Here is a 12,871-nt window from a genome sequence, read left to right on the forward strand (position 1 = left end):
CTTTACTGACTTTACTGCAATCTCTAAACTGAGCAAGGAGAACTGTTCTTGGTATGTGATGCAACACCTGCTGTTACAAAGCATTGTGGCTCACTGGAATTTCTGCCAGCCCAAACATAATTAGCTGCCAAGCCTTGATACCTCCTGTGCCAATCATCAACCCAAATGTTAGCACTGCAGATCAGCAGTGCTTTTCCGATTTGGGGCCTCCACAGAGTAGGAGCAGAGGAAATCTGATCCCCACCTGCTCCATCCATCGTGTCCCATCTTGGCTGGCCCCGCATTTCATCTGCTCACACTACTGCTTGAAGCCTGGGCCAAGGGTGGGGTTGTCTGTGATGGATGTGTTCAGGTTTCTGGGGAAATCTTAGTCTATCTCATTTTACTGATTGACTTGCAAATAGCTCTAACAGGTTACTGGTTACTTTTGTGTCATGCAAAGGATAGGAAAGTGAGGTGATGTGGGGTAATGTGACTGAGAGCTGCATGACGCCATCACTTGAAGCAGCAGCTACGTAATCTCAGCTCAGGGAGTGGTGGTAGTGAAGAAATGTTTTGAGATAATTCAAGAATGGCATCGCTGTAATCCTGCTTGACTGTGACTGCATAAAAGCCTGAAGTGGGATGAGCGTGTCTGACAAGAGGCATTGGCTTTCCCTTACGCTTTAATGGCAGTGGTAACATCTTTGCTTCAGAAAGTAGGGGCACCCGTGGTGGTTGAAGGCTTGTGGGTGTACAGGGACTGTGCTGGGATGTCACACCGCTCCCATGATGCGGGGATGCATCGTGCTTGTGCCACGGCTGCTCCCATCACAGCCGGCCTTGTGATAGCGCTGAACAAAGATGCTTCTGTGAGCCGCTCTCTGCGTGCAGAGGAGTGGAACCAGAGGGTGCTGGAAAACAGCTCGCTGTCAGACAAACTTGGCTTAATGTTGGAATTAGTTCAGTTTGGCCGGGGAGCTTTGTGAACAAAGCTGGGCTGGCTGCATGCTGGAATATTTGAGTGGTGGATTTTAGGAAGATTAGTTCAAATGTAAGATGTTTAGCATTGAAATGCCTGAATTAAGGCAGGTTAACTTTATCTCTTAATCACTTAATCATAGAAGTATGGTGTGATTAGCTGAGCACTCTCAGTACTTCTACTGGAGCATTTCAGAATGTTTAAGACCAGCTGCCTGTGTCAAAGCAATGGCAGCAGTTTTGATGCATCTCTTGATTTTAGGACCCAGGCTAACTTCTGTCCCTAGTCAGGATTGTGAGAGGTGTGATCTTAAAACAACATTCATCAATGCACGCTCAAATTTGATTAGCAGCCTTTTAGGGTTTGAAGGGTTGGTGTTAAATGTCCACAAGATTTCAAGCTTTTTATTTTCAAACAGATACACTCCGTTTCCCATTTAAATAGAGGTTGAAACGTTCTTATGTAGCACAGTTCCAGCAGCTGAAACTTCAGGAAGGAGGCCAAATATTGTGAAATTTGTGATCTCATTGTGACAACAGGCAGCAGTGAGGTTTGTTTAGGCAAAAGTGCGAGGGAAATTCCTGGGTATCTGCACTAAGTATCCTGGTTTTGTTTATTAACTACAATTGCTGCAGACTTACGTTGGAAACATTTGAATGAGGGAGGAGAGAGGCAATACAGCTTAACTTTGTCAGGGAACATCCGATCACTTCATGCTTTCCACAATCCTGTACCTTCTGTGTCTGCCTGATTAACTTTTTGGGGGTGTGGTGTATTAAGACACACAAGTATGTTTCTAAGCAGGGTATCAGTAAGGCTGGTCCTCCAATGAAAGTAAAATTGCTTAAGGAGATCGTCAGTATCTCTTTATCAAAACATTCTTGCTGTTGATGAAAGAAGCCATTTTCCACACTGTCTGAACTTTTCATTTCTCCAGTTAAAACCAAATATTTGCCAGTTTGCAGGGTTTTTTTTCTTCAGGTTTTTGGCCTGCTTTGTTTTAATGATATAGATAACTTTAATTAGTAACTTTAAAAAAATACTGAGTGAAAACTTTCCACAGGGGGAGGAAAGAAGAATATTTCAGTCAGCTCTAATCCTGATTTAAATACTGGAGAAGGACAATGGCATCCTAGTGATACAGAGCACACTCAAGCATGTGCCTGATCTCTCGGTGTAGAGAGAACAGAGAGCACATTCTGAGCACTTGCTGCTGTGCGATCACTACTGACCCACTGATCCTACGAGATTCGCTACCAAGTGAGTAATCGTGAGTCAGACCAGGCAGCGAGACAGTGGCACTACTTTGCATCAGAAACAAAGATGACAGTCTTATTATAGGTAGGAATAAAAAAGTACATCGACCTTTTTTTCTCCTGCAGAGAATACCAGAGGAGCTAACCTTAGATGCCTTACTTGAAATGAATGAATCAAAGGTGAAAGAAACGATGAAGAGATGTGGCGCCAGAGATGAGGAGTGCTCCAGACTCAATGGGGCACTGAGCTGTTTAAGGAAGGTGACTGAATCAGGTATAAGACTGCTTTTTTTCCTGTGGAATTAGTTTCTCAGCAACCCAGATTGCATCCTTCTTCCTTTCGTTTGAGACAATCTACAGAAACCTTTGTGTCTTTGGTTATGTGCTATAACTGATGTCAGGCGATGGCTCTTGGATCTGCATGAAATTAGAGCAATCAAATGCATCTAGAGCTATGAATGAGATTTGGTTTTTGACAGTATTTTCACCTCTGGAAATAAATGGATGTAGAAATACTCTCCAACTCAACAGACTATGATTGTTCCCTGTGTGTTCAGAGTTGGGTCTGATGCTGCAGTGAATCTTCCATCATTTAGTATCCTGGACCTAACAAATGCAAACTCCTCTCCCCAGATATTGCCAGCTCAGAGAGAAGCTAATTCTGTTTCATATGATGTAGCTCAGAAACCTGGGTGTTTTTCAGCTTAATTCTTTGGAAAAGCCTAACATTGCTCTGACAACCCTTTATCACTGCATAGCTTGCAGGGTGCCAATTGACTGACTCCTCTTTAAAGCTGCTTCCTTCCTGCTATTTTTCTGACTGGAAATTGATATAATCATTAGCCAAATTCCAGTAGCAGATGTAAGAGCTAGAAAGAACTTTGATTTACACTGAAATTACAGAATGTTTAATTAGGAATGCACGTGTCCAGCGGATCTGACCAAATTGTTTAAGAACAACCTCAAGATTCCCAGAGTGCTGTTTCACCATCTTCCCCTGCCACCTTCCCAGGTCTACCTTCAAAGCACTGTAAATTCCATTTGTATCAGATGTGGCATACCAGCATACTGGCATTCCTGTGCAGCAGATCTTTCTTTCTAACAGTTACCCATCTGGAAAGGTGTTGTTTCCTGTTGGTATTATGACAGCTTGTATCATTCACCAATCATAAAGATTAGTTAATGGAAAAGCCAACAAACAGTTCAGTTTCATGTTTCCTTTTTTCTAATCTTTTTTGTCCTGCATTGTCAAATATTTCCCATCCGTATGTAGCAATATCAGCCATTGTTCAGAAGGCATTGGCATCTAGCCCAAATTCAGGTACACTTGTATTAATGTTCCTCTTTTCATTAAAAAAATACATAAAAATCTGTGTTTTGAGAGGTTATTTTTTTTTTTGAAGCCTAGATATATAACTACCACTTCATCTGTTAAAATTCAACCTATCTTAGAATTTTTTAGAATACTAAAATGTATTTTAGTTTAGAATTTGAGATATGAAGAAAGGGTAGTTGATGCAGTCCTTGTTTTAAAGGTTAACTTTAGCTGATGGCATAGATGGACCTTAGGAGAGAAGCAATTACTTGACTAGATGCAAAGAAGGGGAAAAAAACACCTCAAAGCCTAAAGCTGCAGCATGCAGCATTGTGTGCCAGCATTTTTGTTTTCTTTTCTTTCTAAACCTACCATTGCTATGGTTGCTGAACAGGTGGGGAGTTAAAAGATGACGTGCTGATGAATCTTTCTGAAGCACGCCGAGAGAACAGCTCTACAAGCATGACTGAGTGCCCTTGCTCCTCTGCACCCACGTGGACTCACAGTGCACTGAACCTTCCCAAGGGCAACAGCCCCCAGGCACGATCGGTGTCGGTGTCTACAGTCTCATCTTCAGATTCCCTTGCCTCGAGTCACGGACCTTCTGTCTATGCAGATAACCTCCTGGACCCTTTTGCCTTCCCTGCACACGGTGGAAAGTTAGCACCAAGGACTCCTCATAGCATCACCATCACTCCCCCAGCCACTCCTCAAGCCAAGAGACGGCACAAGTTGAAGCCACCACGGACTCCTCCTCCCCCTTGCCGGAAAGTTTTTCAGCTGCTACCTAATTTTCCAACCCTCACAAGGAGCAAGTCCCATGAATCACAGCTGGGAAACAGGATAGATGATGTTCCTCCAATAAAGTAAGCACGATACTTCCTCCCCCTAGGGCACTGAAGAGCTGCCTTCACACCAACAGGCATTCGGTGCTCCAGTTCTGATGCTGGTGGCCAGTTGCTGGTTGTGGTTTCACTGCAGTCTTACAGTCAGTATCAGTGGGATATTCTAGGATAACCACAAAACTGGCTTGCTAATAGTTTCCTTATTTGAAATTGCACCTTCCTGGGAGGTTGGGATGACTGCTGCTATGAAAAGGCCCCAACCAGTTTTTTCTCAAATATCTAATAGTCATTTCCATATCCTGTAATTCTCTTTTGCCCATAAATGTTCCTCTCAGGTCAGGTAGCTGGTAGCCTTTTACATTTTATCTTAGGATGTATTTTAGCTGCTAGTGTGAGCTTTAAGAAATCCTATCTATGTGACAGCTATGCCTCTGCATGAAGACAGGTACTCTCAGGCTAAATATTTATTTTTGACTGATCCAGGCTTTTTTTCCTTCTTGTTCTCCAGGTTCGGTAAGAGATTTTTACAGGTTTGTCTGTATTTCCTTGACGAGGAGAGAAGAACCTGTCATTGTCAACAGCCTGCAGTACGGTCACCTCTGTCCAGCCAGTGGAAGCCCTTAATAAGGCCTTGCATTCCAGAGCTCCTGTTACTTTTGTGAAGAATTGCAGGATGCTTGCAGGGTCTTTGTACCTGGTATTTCTTTGGATGACAAAAGCAGGAAAAACGAATGCTGATGTTTAAGGGCTAAAACTAGGAGTTTGTGTGTAACTGCTTGTCTTTGACTTCTGAGAGCTGATTTGGTCCCTTGGTACTAGAAATAGATCTAACCATTTGTCTTCAGATATTCACTGCCTAGTGTCTCTGTGATGAAACTACACACTCGTGTGTGACCTTCTGAGAAATGCTTCAGCACGTTCCTAAATCTAGAGTACTTCCTCTGCTGATGAGTCTGTTCACACATTTAAGGGTCTGCAGGACAAAGACTTGTGCTTTTACACACCGACACGTTTGGTGTTTTAATGCTACTGAACATGGCTGTGTGCAGCTGCCTCTTAGACACAGAACTTGTAACTTAGAAGCTCTAGGAAAGTGCCTCACCATTCTGTGCAGCATGGAAGTTTATATAAGGACCACACATTTCTCTAGTAGTCCGTAGAGCAAATCCCCGAAATTACTTTCAAAAATGAAAAAGTACAAAGAGAAAATTGTAAAATGAGAATGTAAGCAGAAATGGGAGCATTTCTCTCTGCGGAGTGATGGAATTTATATAATGAATTGAAAAGGCATAAGAAAATGTTAAATTAAGATTTTTGGTGCTCCTATGCACATAGTCTATTTTAAAAATTATACTGAGGGCTCTCTTATGCGCCATTAAATTGCAGAATTTGTAACTTTTGTTGTAACTTATGTTACGATGATTTATGCAGACATTTGTGGTTTGGATGTCCGCACTTGCTCAACAGTATTCTTTGGAAGAACAGCTAGTCAGTCCAGCCTATTGTGAGATGCTGAAGACAACAGATGCCCTGAAAAGTTCACTGGAGTAATTATTGAAAAAAAAAAAAAAAAGAATTTGGTGCCACCTAGGGTCAAAGAGAGAGACCAGCTTTTATAAGCATTGACAGTGTCCCGTCTTGAGGCTGTGCTGATAGCTACAGGTTGTTTTCTCCCAGTTTGCAAAATGACAGATTTAATTCAGGAAGTATGGCAGTCTTAATATTTGAGAGCTGCCAGGAAGGTTTTTGGTATAACCACTGGAGCACTGGACTGGAATTTTGGACTGTAGCTCTCCTTTTCTGCATGTATTGGCTAGCTAAGTGATGCCAGCTAAATTTTTTTATTCTTCTGGGCCACACTTGGTTCTGTCTATAAAATGGTGATAATAATTTACAGTATAAAAGAATACACTGAAATCTACTGAATACTTGGAAACTGGATGATGGTTTCGGTGGAAAGCCAATTGGGAATAAGCTATTGTGTGACTTTCCACTTGGTTATGAGAATGGCCTAGGGCTTACTTAACCCCTAAACATAATACATAAGATTTTAGTGCAAGGAAGGAAGAATGATGATTCTAACACCAAATCTTAGTTTACATTGCCCCAGTATGAAAAACACTACTATCTTTGTAGTTTTACTGCACAAGGCAAATCGATCTCAGCTGTGCTTCTAGAGAAGTCATGGCTACTAGTTTTTATCTGTAACAGTGTTTACATCGACACAGTAAGTGTGCCTGTGGGTAATGCTTCCCTAAAAGATCTTTGTTCTCCATCAGAACTCTCCCAAGGATCCCCTCAAATGGTACGAAGAGACTTTGGCTTAGCTGTAACGCACAGGTAAGCAACAGGTTCTGTGGGAACCACAAAGGAAATAAATGGAAAGGTCAGACCAAAACAGCATCATATTCAGTGTGTTTGTAGTAGTAAAGATGGGCTTGACGTTGGGTCAGGTGCCTCGTTTGTCAAGTTCAACCTTGAATCTGTATTTCAGCTCCTTCTGTTTTTAATATCTCTGATGTGTTCAGCTCATGAAATCCTTTGTCCAAAGCTAACTGACTTGTGATTCCTCAGTGACTGGTGTACCGACAGCAGTAATGTTTTGTTTGGGGCTTGTGTCCTGGGTGAAAGGACTGACTAAAAGAAATGTGCAACAGTGCCTTTTCTAAAGTGCTTCTGCTGCTAAAAACAAAAGGGAGCTGCTCCTTCCTCCCTTCGTGGAAAAAGCATTTCCTTTTTCTTCCTTTGCAATTTCCTGCATGCCCCCTTCCCAAATCCAGACCAAAACTGGGACAGTTAGTACTAATGCCAAACAAACCCTTCAGTTCTTTTTAGTAAAAGGGTTAATAGTCTTACCACCATCACTGCACGCACTATAAATTGGGTCCCAGCTTTGTAAAGACGTTCAGGCTAGCCAGAGTCCAGCAGAATCAGTGCTAGCCTTCTTTAAGTTGCTATTGATCAGAAAAGTGGGAAATCTTCCATAACACCACTTGCCCTTTTCTGAAAATGCTAAAGGAGTCTGCAGCTAAAATGTAGTTTTCTTTAGGCACAGTTAACTTATTTTTCCCCTCTTTCTTCTGCTTAGGTTCTCTACGAAATCTTGGTTATCTCAGATTTGCCAAGTTTGTCAGAAAAGTATGATGTTTGGGGTGAAGTGTAAGTACTGCAGGTGAGCACACAAAGATGATCTTTTACATAAGAGGTTCAGGTTTTATTCATTCAAGTCTGTCTAACAAATATCTCAAGATGTGATGCACTGTTAACAGTGGTGTTACTTTTTTCAGTCAAACTGGCAGTGGGTTGCTTTGGCATACCAGTATTTAGGCTGGGAGCCTACCTGACCATAGGCAAATCTTGTACTGGAAGTTGAATTCCTGTACAGCAACAAAGATTTGGTTTTGATTCTCTGGATTTTCAGTCCAGAGGGCTGAAATTTTCACAGTTCCCTGTCTCAAGATAGTCATAAGTGAAGATAAATTTATTAGAAATAAATCAGATGCTAGGGTATCTATCTGAGTTTCGTTAGCCTAATGATACGTATGACGGGATTCTTCACATAACACGTGGACCTGCTTTGGGGCTTAGAACTTTCCAGAATCCTCCTTAAGATTCACATAAATAGTATAAATTAAGGGTAGGCTTCTTTATGGGAAAGAAAAAGTGTTATTTAACGTTTCTCTTTCAGATTGAAATGTCACAACAAGTGTACTAAAGAGGCACCTGCTTGTAGAATATCATTCCTTCCCAGTAAGTTCACTACAAATTCTTAGCACATCCAAGTAGCTGATGGCATCACAGGAATAATAAGTCTGATTAAAGTGTTTTTTCCATCTCATCTCCAACCTGTTTTTCAGTTACCAAAATAAGGAGAACAGAGTCTGTCCCTTCTGATATCAACAATCCAGTAGACAGACCAACAGAACCACAGTTTGGAACTCTTCCCAAAGCAGTCACTAAAAAGGTACGTAGTGACTGATGTGAATCTTCTGCCTCAAAGTCAGCGAGGAGCTACAATAAGGAGAGGTCACAGTAGTACCTTACTGGCTGGAACAAGAATGGCACTTTAGCTTTCACTTTGCAAAGAGTCTTTAGAATGACTTTTCCTCCTTGTTAAACATTGGTTGTGCACATCTTGAGCCTCTGCCTCACTCAGAGAAACTGTGTTGTGTTTGAGGCTAGGGACAGCCTTCCTCGTTTCATTAAACATTGATGGAAACTCTATATTTTTATGTACTCATTAGTGACTTTTCTTGCATTCCAGGAGCACCCACCAGCAATAAATCATCTGGACTCCAGCAGTAACCCCTCTTCTACAACCTCTTCCACGCCATCTTCTCCAGCACCTTTCCAGTCTTCCAACCCTCCCAGTGCAACACCTCCCCCAAACTTATCTCCTATGGGCCAGAGAGACGGACGATTTAACTTCCCAGGTAGACTCATCTTTTTCTGGAGCACTCTGCCAAGATGAGAAAGGTTTCTGTGGAGGCTAACCAAGACTTCACAAGTAGATTCAGGTTTCTGAATAGATAGTTAAGTCTTATTCAAGGTTTGAAAATTTTTTTCTTGTCATCTGATAAAAGGAAGCAGTCTGTTCTTTCAGGGTTTTAAGTCAAGATACTTTTGCAGGACAGAAATTACTGAGGAGTTCTGGTACCTTTCTTACACAATGTGATCTTCGTACTTTCTTTTTCTTTTTTTCTTTTCTGATGAGTACTTAAAGAAAGTGGAATTCTTTTCCTCATTTTTGTTACTGTATCATAAAATGCATGCTGCCTGCTGCTTTTGGTCACCAGAGGCTTTAAATCGTAAGTTCATCGCTGGAACAAAATATTAAAATGAAAACTTGCATGAACCAGTTTTATCGGTCCCTTCCAAAAGATAACCAACAATGAACACTGGCTTTTAAGGTGTAGACAGGTGTGCATGGTGAACAATTTACGTACTTCACAGATTAAGGACTCAAATATGCTGTCTTTAACAGAGGTGATGGAGGCAAGGCTTTCATAGTAGAATAAATGTAATTCCTTCTACCTGGAAATGAAGTCACACGGTGCTGAACAGGTGCTGCATCTGGCCTTAAATACTGCTATGTTTTGCAGAAAATTTCTCACCTGTGAAAGTTGCTGTTTTAGCCTTCTTAAAAGGAGCAGAAGCAATGCCAGTTTAGTGCAAGGATTCTACTGCAGTTACTTTGTATTAGGACAAGTAATTCAAATTAAGTGAAATTAAAACTTGCAAATAGCTCTTGAGCTTCAGCCTCTCTGCATGCAGCTTGGGAAATCTGATGATATGAGAGAGGATTGAAAGACCAGCTTTTGCCTGGGCCTGCCTGTTAGCATCCCTGGGCTCTCTGAGTTTGCTTCTTCCACTTGATGTCTGAATGGGTTGTTTTCCCACCAGACTGCTTGCTTATTGGTAACACAGCACTCATGTGCCTTCCAAAAACGCATGAGCTGAAATTCACCCCTAAAGCAGACTGATAATCAACTAATCTGCTTCCCAACAGTGAGTTGGGACTAATTCATGGAACGCAAATGTGGCACTTACTGATGATCCTCTAACTTGTTTGTTGTTTTTTCTGTGTTGTTTTTTTTCCTGGTGTTTTGTTGTTTTTTTTTTTTAACCAAACAAAAGCTGCCTACTATATTCAGCATAGACAACAGTTTATCTTCCCAGGTGAGTTGACAGTTTTAATTCTACTAACTGCCTTCTGCTGCTGGAAAGTAACTGTTTATAAATTTCTGCATGCTACCCAAGAATGATAATTCTGCTTCTGAAAAGAAGTCTGTCCAATACAACAGATAAAGCAATAGACTTCTGTGAGATTCTACTCACAGCTGTGTTCCTTTGTTAAGGCTGTCTTTTCGGATTATATGCTTAGAATAAATGGATGCTGTCAGTTCAGGAATGCTGAGTTCACCTTTATGAATTGATGTTCTTGCCTATGGGATTTAAAAATGATGTAACATTATTCATATGTGCAACATCTTTTCTTGTTCACTGTTCATGAACCCTCAGAAACAGCTTGTCTATTTCCAAAATGAGAACTGGTGATGTAGGTTGCGAGGTACAGAGTATTGTACTCTAAATTTTGCAAGAATTTGCAGCCCAAGATGAATTTCCTATGCATTGGTGACATTGGTCACACTAAGTGTGGGTGGAATGCATGGCCTGCAATAAAGATTAATCCTTGCAGAACTGGGGCATCTGGATTCAAGTATTTCTGATTGCTGAAGGCCATTTAAAAGGGTGTGAGCAGCTCACAGATGAGGACAGCCATTGCAAAATGTTACAGATAAGTGAATGTTAAGGAAACTGGGACTGGTTGATATAAAGGCATGTAAAACAGCCGTTACTGCAGTGTTGAATATTCTGATCTATAAGGGAAGTCTAAAACATGTATAATAATTTTCATACTTTCCAGAAATTCCCAGTCCTGCACAAACAGCACAGCCTCCGGAACCCACTGCAGACACAAAGTAAGTACTGCTTGTTTTATTTATGTTGTGTTAACCTGATAATCTTCAGGTCAGTGTGAAGGTATTGTTATAACTGAAACCAGTGGCCTGCTGAATGTACCATCTGAAAACTCCTCCGGGATCAATTTTCAATCATTTCAGTCAACAAGAGTGGTACTGGTATTTCTGGTTTTGTAAAACTGAAAATGTTTTTTAACTGGGACTGTGCCTTCAGATAGACAGTTATGGCTGTATGTGCATGTTCCCAGATCAAGAAGGTCCAACGAAATAGAAGGTAAATGGTTTCACAATTGAAACAGCACGGAAGAGCCTGGCAAGCTAACATCTTTGTAGGGATCTGAATTGTAGGGTGTGCTGATGTTTTTAACCTACATACCTAACACTCAAAATTGCTTGACCACTCCATAGGTATTTCTGTAGTACTGGGAATAGGAGCATCTGTTACTGGAACACATAGTAATAATGCAGACATACCACTGCCAGTAAATTCCTACCACTTAAACACTGAGAATCACTTCAAAGTCTTTGTCTCTTATTTGTCAAAGTAATCTTAGAAAGTGCCTAGTTGTTAAGTAGAGCACTGATTGTGCTTTGATCTGATTGACTACACTGCTTTCCTATCTGCACCCTATTTATTTCTTACTACAAATCTGTCTTCTCTTTTAGTGCTAAAGAACAGCCAGATACAGATGGAATTAAACATGAAGCAGAGGTAGGCTTAACGGTTTCCCCTTTTATACCTCTTTTGTAACCCCAAAGGCCATGTTGTACCACAACAGAAGCTCCTGGCTGCGATGCCCTGACTGTAGACCAGCTGTGCCTTCAGTCGCACTCAGCTGTCTATGCTGCAAAGATCTGCTCTGACAGTTGGTGGTTTCTGTTGCCAGGCTGAAACAATGAAACACTTGTAACAAAAAGTAACTGTTTCTAATTGGGCTAAGGTGATACTTCTCAAATCTTTGGTTTGCTCAGTGGCCTGCGGTTGTTTCTCAGGCGGTTCTTGAGCCATTTCCCCAGAGGAGGCGCATGCCTTCTCATAGCCTTCTCAGATGACTTTGTCCTCTGAACAGATCTCTAGATCTGTAGTCAGATAAACCTACCCGAGTCCTCTCAAAACAGACCTCTCTGCATGCTTTTCCTTTCTCTTTCTGTAAACAGGTGGAAGAACCTGAGAGTAATAAATCAGAACCTGAAGACGATGAGGACGAAGTGGAAGATCTGCCAAACAGAAGGCCGCACTTGCAAGGGATGATTTACCGCAAACCCAGCCAGACCAGCGTCTACCTGCAGGAATGGGACATTCCCTTCGAACAGATCGAACTGGGGGATCCCATCGGCCAAGGACGATGGGGAAAGGTTCACAGGGGAAAATGGCACGGGGAAGTGGCCATCAGGCTGCTGGAGATAGATGGGAACAATCAGGATCATCTCAAGCTCTTTAAAAAGGAGGTGATGAATTACAGACAGACCCGGCATGAGAATGTGGTGCTTTTCATGGGAGCGTGCATGAACCCTCCTCATTTAGCAATCATTACCAGGTAAGGATACAGCAACTTCTGTTAGCAATGCTACACGTGCTTATCCATTTATAATAGCAATAATATAGAATAATTTTTTATAAACATATTTGTAATTTATATACTTGCATAACAAATATTTAATGCATGTTTATAAAATATGCATGAATTATAAATGAATATGTAATGTTTCTGTAGTCTGAAGGTGGAAGACATAAATGCAGCTTCTATTGCTTGGAGGTTTGGATATTAGAGGCGTCTCTTCTTAGGGAGCTTATTTATTGGCAGTTTAATTCTTATTTTTTAATCTCTTAAAGTCTTTTGAATTCTTAAAGTGGGATAAAACAATCCGCAGTCTCAGCATAAGCTGGTGCTCAGGTTTTGAAATCTGGCCTTACTTGTCAGAAGAGCAAAACGAGATCAGGGCCACTGCGGAAACACACGAGCGTCTGCTTGAACACACTTTAGCAATAACTGGATGGCAGCAATAGCTGT

The 12,871-nt window shown here is 41.4% G+C and overlaps 1 protein-coding gene and 1 long non-coding RNA gene across 9 annotated transcripts in view; one reads left to right on the forward strand and one right to left on the reverse strand.

Moving 5' to 3' along the window:
- LOC122184511 overlaps window positions 1-12,871 on the reverse strand; it is a 62,623-nt gene that overhangs the window by 37,070 nt on the left and 12,682 nt on the right. The window lies entirely within an intron of this gene.
- The window catches only part of KSR1 (kinase suppressor of ras 1), a 56,582-nt gene that overhangs the window by 33,425 nt on the left and 10,286 nt on the right, over window positions 1-12,871 (forward strand). For 5 of the 8 annotated variants that reach the window (XM_042879483.1, XM_042879485.1, XM_042879491.1 and 2 more), the window contains 12 exons: window positions 2,344-2,491; window positions 3,927-4,398; window positions 4,886-4,890; window positions 6,657-6,717; window positions 7,466-7,549; window positions 8,066-8,127; window positions 8,235-8,341; window positions 8,642-8,810; window positions 10,015-10,056; window positions 10,805-10,859; window positions 11,526-11,571; window positions 12,018-12,397. In XM_042879483.1, the coding sequence (XP_042735417.1) occupies window positions 2,344-2,491; window positions 3,927-4,398; window positions 4,886-4,890; window positions 6,657-6,717; window positions 7,466-7,549; window positions 8,066-8,127; window positions 8,235-8,341; window positions 8,642-8,810; window positions 10,015-10,056; window positions 10,805-10,859; window positions 11,526-11,571; window positions 12,018-12,397 (1,631 nt within the window). The remainder of the gene's footprint in view (window positions 1-2,343; window positions 2,492-3,926; window positions 4,399-4,885; window positions 4,891-6,656; window positions 6,718-7,465; window positions 7,550-8,065; window positions 8,128-8,234; window positions 8,342-8,641; window positions 8,811-10,014; window positions 10,057-10,804; window positions 10,860-11,525; window positions 11,572-12,017; window positions 12,398-12,871) is intronic. The other 3 variants (XM_042879487.1, XM_042879484.1, XM_042879490.1) reach the window with 3 other exon arrangements.

Source organism: Lagopus leucura, unplaced genomic scaffold, assembly GCF_019238085.1.
Source record: "Lagopus leucura isolate 7727_CA_CO unplaced genomic scaffold, USGS_WTPT01 Super-Scaffold_100024, whole genome shotgun sequence".
NCBI classification, from domain to species: domain Eukaryota; kingdom Metazoa; phylum Chordata; class Aves; order Galliformes; family Phasianidae; genus Lagopus; species Lagopus leucura.